This window comes from Cotesia glomerata, linkage group LG2 (assembly GCF_020080835.1).
Source record: "Cotesia glomerata isolate CgM1 linkage group LG2, MPM_Cglom_v2.3, whole genome shotgun sequence".
NCBI classification, from domain to species: Eukaryota; Metazoa; Arthropoda; class Insecta; order Hymenoptera; family Braconidae; genus Cotesia; species Cotesia glomerata.
In genome coordinates, this window is record NC_058159.1 from 10,349,422 (window position 1) to 10,356,403 (window position 6,982).

At 36.7% G+C, this 6,982-nt stretch overlaps 1 protein-coding gene across 1 annotated transcript; it reads right to left on the reverse strand.

Annotated features, from left to right (window-relative positions):
• Window positions 1-212: 212 nt before the first annotated feature.
• LOC123275499 lies at window positions 213-6,918 on the reverse strand. The gene is made up of 2 exons (XM_044743652.1): window positions 4,934-6,918; window positions 213-4,903 (listed from the first exon to the last, which is right to left on the reverse strand). The coding sequence occupies exons 1-2, from the start codon at window positions 6,209-6,211 to the stop codon at window positions 986-988; spliced, it is 5,196 nt and encodes a 1,731-aa protein (XP_044599587.1). The 5' UTR covers window positions 6,212-6,918; the 3' UTR covers window positions 213-985.
• Between the last annotated feature and the right edge of the window lie 64 nt (window positions 6,919-6,982).

The window sequence follows — 6,982 nt, forward strand, 5'->3', positions numbered from 1 at the left end:
AGTCGATCGTAAGATACTTGTCAGTTTTAAGGAGTATGGAGATGAACTCTCGCGCCCCTAAATCACTATATAAATATATATATATATATATATATATATATATTTTTTAATTTATTACAAACGAATAAATATCAATATTTATTTGTTTCAATATCGAAAAACAATTTTTTTTTTTTATTGTTTAATCTTTATATTTTAACTATTTATGTTTTCTTGTAAATTAAAAGAGGTATGAAACTACAAGAAATTTGTGATATTTAATTAAAAAGATCACAATAGTTATTTTAAAAATAAATTATTTATTGAAAAGTGAGCACTGACTCTGGTTACATAAATTTGGTCGGTAGAAAAGTAGGTATGAATTCGGTAAGAACGCTCGGCGAGCTTGGTCTATGGTTTGTCAGTAACTGCCTTAGTCGATTTTTGGTAAAACGATCGTCAGTCAGTTAATGCAATTTTGGGAAGGGTATTTCGGTTTATGATTGGTGGAAACTAAATGGAGTTGGGGAATTGTTGCTAAACGGTAGGATTCTAGAGAGGGTATTATTTATTTAAAGGAGGGTTGTTTAAACTTAGTGTGGGAAGATTGTTAAATTCGAAGTGGTCTGGTCGCCATCTGATAAACAGATGGGTTGTAAAAATTTGTCTGTTTATGTCGAAGGTTCGTCTAGGTCATTAAAGGGATTATTTAACAATGGTAACTACTTGAATCTTAGCGGTCATATATTATCGGATTATACGTTTTACAACGTATTTGTAGAAACTCTGTCAAACATTTTAAAATATGAGTAAACTTAGAAATATTTTACAATTTTCTCAAAAACTTACAAAACTACGATACATAACTGAACATTCTCCCCCCGTTGAGAGGGTCAACCGAACAACAATACAATACGATAATATTAATAAAGTAAAGTAATGTAAATTTCAAATCACTTAAAGTCTCTAGTAAATGTCTTTCTATTTTTTTTTTTTTTTTTTTTTTTTATTCTTTCTCAGTCTGAATGATCGGTAAAATTGCTAATTTTTTCACATTACGAATGAACGAGGTTTTCGCGGTTTTCACTCTCACCGTTCTAACAACACCGTCATCACCTGGTAAACATTCGATGACTCGTCCCAAGGCCCATTGTGATGGGGGTAGGTTATCTTCCTTCAGGATGACCACTGTCCCAACGGTAATATTGGGTTCTGATTTTGTCCATTTGGTTCGTTGGATTATTTCAGTGAGATATTCACGTCTCCAACGTTTCCAAAAGTCTTGTTTGACCTTTTGGATATGTTCCCATGTCTTTAAACGATTAGTAGGGACATCGGTGAAATTTCGGTCGCGTAAGTTGGTTAATGAATCACCAATCAAAAAATGGCCAGGTGTAAGGACTATGGGATCATTGGAATCAGAAGAAATGGGAGTAAGAGGGCGCGAATTTAATATGGCTTCGATCTCGGTTATTAGGGTATTAAATTGTTCATAGGTAAACAGCATCTCTAGTCCTGCGACGTGGATCAAATGACGTTTGAAGCTTTTCACTGCGGCTTCCCATAAGCCGCCCACGTGAGGTGCCCGTGGTGGTATAAAATGCCATTGAATTCCCTTGCTGGTTAGGTAAGCGTTAATCTTATCTTGAGCATCAGTAGTATAAAGCTCTTCGGTCAATTCTTTCAAAATATTATTTGCTCCTACAAAGTTAGTTCCGTTATCACTGAAGATGTCCTGGCATAAACCGCGTCGAGAGACGAAGCGTCTTAATGCTGCGATAAAACCTTCAGAGGACAGGTCGGTAACTAATTCTAAATGGACAGCTTTTATAGATAAGCAAACAAATACGGCAACATACGATTTTACTGCTGTTTTATTACGGTATTTCTTCTCTTTCAGTAGAAATGGTCCACAGTAATCAACTCCAACTTGACTGAAAGGGCGCGAAGGCGTGACTCGTTGTCTAGGTAGGTCTCCCATGAGGTAACTGGGTGTTGGAGGTTTTGTTTTCCAACATTGTAAACATCCTTTCAAAACTTTGAAGACTTGACTTCTTCCATCAATAATCCAATATTTACGTCGGAGTAAATATAATGTTTGATGGACTCCGGTATGCAAATGTAGATTGTGGTAATGTCGAATAATTACATTAGTAACATGATTATTCTTTGGTAAAATGATAGGATGTTTTGTGTTATAGGGTAAGTCTGATGAAGATAATCGTCCACCTACTCTCATAATTTGTTGGTCATCCATTTTTGGAGTTAATTTTGATATTTTGATGGTATCATGAATGAGAGTTCCCGATTCTTGTAATTCTTTTATTTCTTTAGCAAAGGCTTGTTTTTGTACAGCTTTTAAAATCCGGATCTCCATATCACGTAGTTCCTTTATAGTTAAAGGACCTTTTGTTTTACAATGTTGGCCGAATCTGAGACAATAAACTAACGAACGGATCATACGGTTATAACTTGAAAATCTGGTAAGGTCGACAAACTCATGAGGTATGGTTAATAAACAGGTAGCTCTCCGGTGCTCAAGTATTTCCTTTAACAATGGTAATTGATACGTAGGCCATTTTTCGGCAAGTTCTCTTAGCCAAGATGGCCCATGTTTCCAGATGTTCATTGAGGTAAATTCAGCTGGCAAAACTCCTCTTGATACAAGATCTGCTGGATTGTCTTTTGTCGGAACATGTCTCCATGATTTAACATCGGTTTTTGTTTGAATGTCTGAAACTCGGTTGGATACAAATGTTTTTAACTGATGTGGTGAGGTATTTAACCAGTTAAGAACAATGGTAGAATCGGTCCAATAATGTATATTGTCAAATGTCATTTTTGATGCAGTGATTGTTGCTTTCATTAAAGATGATAACAGTTGAGCTCCACATAATTCAAGTCGGGGTATGGTAATGGTTTTTAAAGGGGCTACTTTTGACTTGGCACATATTAGAAGTGCCTGGATCTTTCCTTGAGGGTCAGTCACTCGCAGGTAGATACAGGCTCCGTATGCCTTTTCACTGGCATCACAGAATCCATGCAATTGTTGTTGTTTTGTATTCGGTGTAACAATGGTTCTTGGAAATGATACCTGGTTTAATATATTCAGTTGAGTGCAATAGGTTTTCCATTCTGTATGGAGTTGGATAGGTAAAGATTCATCCCAATCTAGTTTTGCATCCCACAGCTTTTGGATAAGAATTTTTGCTAAAATAATGACTGGAGCTAATAAACCGAGAGGATCAAATATTTTTGCAACTTCAGATAAAATGTTTCGCTTGGTTATTTTGGTTTGTTCTAAAAATAAAATAGGTTTAACTGTATAGATTATATTGTCAGTTCTGGATTCCCAACATATACCAAGTGTTTTTAATGTCGAGTCACCCAACTGCAAATGAGGGTTTATATTTTCTTGAGGTACGTCTTTTAATACAGCAGAGTTGTTTGAGGCCCATTGACGAATTGTGAGTCCGGCCCTTCTTAAGATTTGTGTTACTTGTTGTCTAATTTTTATTGCCTTTTCCACATCTTCAGTTCCTGAGAGTAGGTCGTCTACATAAAAATCTTCTTTTAAAACTTTTGCTGCTATAGGAAACTGTTGTCCTTCATCGTCGGCTAATTGGTGTAAACATCGAATAGCCAGGTATGGAGACGTTCTAATCCCAAAGGTTACGGTATCTAACTCGTAGGTTTGTATTTCATTATTACTGTTCCTCCACAGAATGCGTTGGTATTTTCGGTCTTCTTTTCTAATTAAAAATTGTCGGTACATTTTTTCAATATCGCCTGTTATAACGATAGGGTGTTTCCTAAACCGTATTAATAATGAGAATAAATCAGATTGAATGGTAGGTCCAGTGAATAATACGTCATTTAAAGATACACCGGTAGTTGTATTCGCAGATCCATCAAATACAACTCGTACTTTAGTGGTCATACTGCTGTTTTTAATCACAGCGTGATGTGGTAGGTAATAATTAGGTGTATTTGAAGGTGAAACATTGACTGGTGACATATGGTTGAGGTCTACATATTCTTGTAATACATTATAATATTGAACTTCTAGGTTTAAGTCATTCTTTAATTTTCGTTCGGTACTTTTTAATCTTTTTAACGCGAGATGGTACGATTCTCCAAGGTCAGGACTATTTGGGTTAAATGGTAACGCTACGATATATCGGCCATCGCGTGTTCTTGATACATGTTTCTGAAAATGCAGTTCACACTGTATTTCTTCTGGTGTAAGTTTACTGGTGGTTGGGCATTCTTCTATCTCCCAAAACTTGGTTAAATCGAAATTAATGGTGCTGGTTGCATGACACTGCGGCGCAGTGACATTTTTACTTGTTGGTGCAGCTCCTCCTATAATCCATCCGAGTAATGTCTTCTGAAGGAATACTTCTTGTTGGTCTGGTAATGACAATGGTATTTGTCCGATTGATAACACTGAAAGTGTGGTTCCTGCTCCTATAAGCAGGTCAATAGATCCTGGTTTATGAAAGGTAGGGTCAGCTAACTTGATATTTGCAGGTATCTTTAACATTTCTCGTTGAATTGGTTGATCTGGTATGATATGCGATATGGTAGGTATGATTAAAAAGGTCAAAGTTCTCTTAAAATTGTTCACACGAGAGGTAATGGTAGCGGTAGTTATTTTGTTACAATAAGTGGTCATGGTATTGAGTGCGCCGATAGGTATACGACAGGTAATAGTTTTCAATCTTAAGGTCTCTGCTAAACTTTGGGTCATGAAATTTGTAGTGGAACAGGTATCAAGCAATGCCCTGCATGACATAGCTTTTTGGTCTTTATCTAACACATTTAATATGGCTGTAACCATAATGTCGTTCGAGAACGTGTCTACTACTAAGGTAATTTGCCTTCCTTTCGATGCGGGTAGGCTTTTTGTAGCTGGGTCTTCATTTACTAGTCAAATATGGCTATCATTATTATTGTTGTTATTGTTGTTGGATTCAGACTTCGGACTGACTGATGAATTATCGGTAATTTCAATATGTAATAATGTATTATGACGTTTTAAACATTTTCTGCATGTACCTTTTGAACGACATGATTTTACTGTATGATTATTTCCGAAACAATTGAAACATAGCTGGGCATTTGAAACGACCTTGCGTCTTTCCTCGACCGTTAGCTCACGAAATTTGTCGCAGGTATATAATCGATGTTTCTCATCGCAGACGGGGCAGTTAACCGAGGTTTCATGCTGATGGTTTGATGAATGTTGCCTAGCATTGTTATTCGAGTAAAATGCTTGAGTTTGCGGTCGATGATGATTTGGTTTTGAATTATGATCTTGTTTCGAGGAACTTGAATTTGTGTCATTTCGGACATTATCTCCGCAAACCGCTCTTTTTTCGAGGAACTTTAAAAGGTCTTTGTATGGTGGAATTTTATCATCGGATAGGGTTAATTCCCAATGCCATGCTGTAGTGGAACCGATCTTGGACAAAATTAAATCTACCAACGGAATATCCCAAAAACAGACTGGTGCTTTAAGATTTTCTAATGCTCTAGTGTGCTGGTTGAAAGTATCTACGAGTTGACTAATCGCCGATGGTGAATCTTTCTGCAAACGTGGATATTCGCGCAAAACTGACCAATGCCGACGGGTGAGTCGCCGGGTTGACTCATATCGATCTTTTAAAATCGAAACAGCAACTTGATAATTTTCGTCTGTTAATTCGAGGGATTCGATCGCGTTTGCTGCTTTTCCACTGAGCGCTGTCCGAAGAAAATGTAATTTTTTAACTGGTTTTAACTTGTATTCGTCAAGTACGGCTTCAAATAAATTGAAAAAGGAGAACCAATTTTCTGGAGCTCCGTCAAAGGTAGGTACGGTGATAGGTGGTAGTGCTGAAGTGACTTGTGTCTGAACAATGGTTGCGTTGGTTGCTGCTTGGTCACCTGCCGGTATTGGAGGGGGATTTGCTTCTTGTAGCAATGTTTCAGCACGGGCTACTTCCAGGTTATAAACTTGTACGTATGCGGCGCGATTATCTATTTCTTTCTCATCTAACTCTTCTAATTGACTTTGAATTCTTTCAAATTTTTCAAAAGCTTTCCGAGCCGAATCAAGAGATGATTTAATATAGTTAAGGTTACGTTGATCCGGATTTTCATCTGATGCATCTAGAATCTTTTTTAGCGTGGTTATCATGGCCTGAATATGTCCGCGTTGTCTTTTAAGTCGAGTGAGATCAGCCATATCGATTCAAATAGGGATGAATAGATTATCAAAGATGTACGAAATTTAAAATGGGTATGCAATGGGTTTTAGATTGAAAGGATTTATGTTAATTGGCCGATTATTAATTGATTTGGCAAAACAAAAAACCAACTAACCTTTAATGATGATGGCGATGATAAATTTTGATGCCCTCCTAGGACGTTGAATGGCTTTCTGGACTGCAGTTGGAATTGGTCGTCGTGATACACTTGAACTGATGGACACCGTTGGTATTGTCACTTGCACGTTACACTTTTTTACTAATATGTATGTTTTACTGGGATTTGCAAATATAAATTTATATACTCCGGCTTTGAGGACCAAAATGTTTTCTTGTAAATTAAAAGAGGTATGAAACTACAAGAAATTTGTGATATTTAATTAAAAAGATCACAATAGTTATTTTAAAAATAAATTATTTATTGAAAAGTGAGCACTGACTCTGGTTACATAAATTTGGTCGGTAGAAAAGTAGGTATGAATTCGGTAAGAACGCTCGGCGAGCTTGGTCTATGGTTTGTCAGTAACTGCCTTAGTCGATTTTTGGTAAAACGATCGTCAGTCAGTTAATGCAATTTTGGGAAGGGTATTTCGGTTTATGATTGGTGGAAACTAAATGGAGTTGGGGAATTGTTGCTAAACGGTAGGATTCTAGAGAGGGTATTATTTATTTAAAGGAGGGTTGTTTAAACTTAGTGTGGGGCGATTGTTAAATTCGAAGTTGTCTGGTCACCATCTGATAAACAGATG

Coding starts and splice junctions, on each gene's coding strand:
- LOC123275499 (XM_044743652.1), bottom strand. CDS start 6,211: ATGGCTGATCTCACTCGACTTAAAAGACAACGCGGACATATTCAGGCC. Junction 4,904..4,933: donor CCAACAACAATAACAACAAT/AATAATGATAGC, acceptor TGACTAGTAAAT/GAAGACCCAGCTACAAAAAG.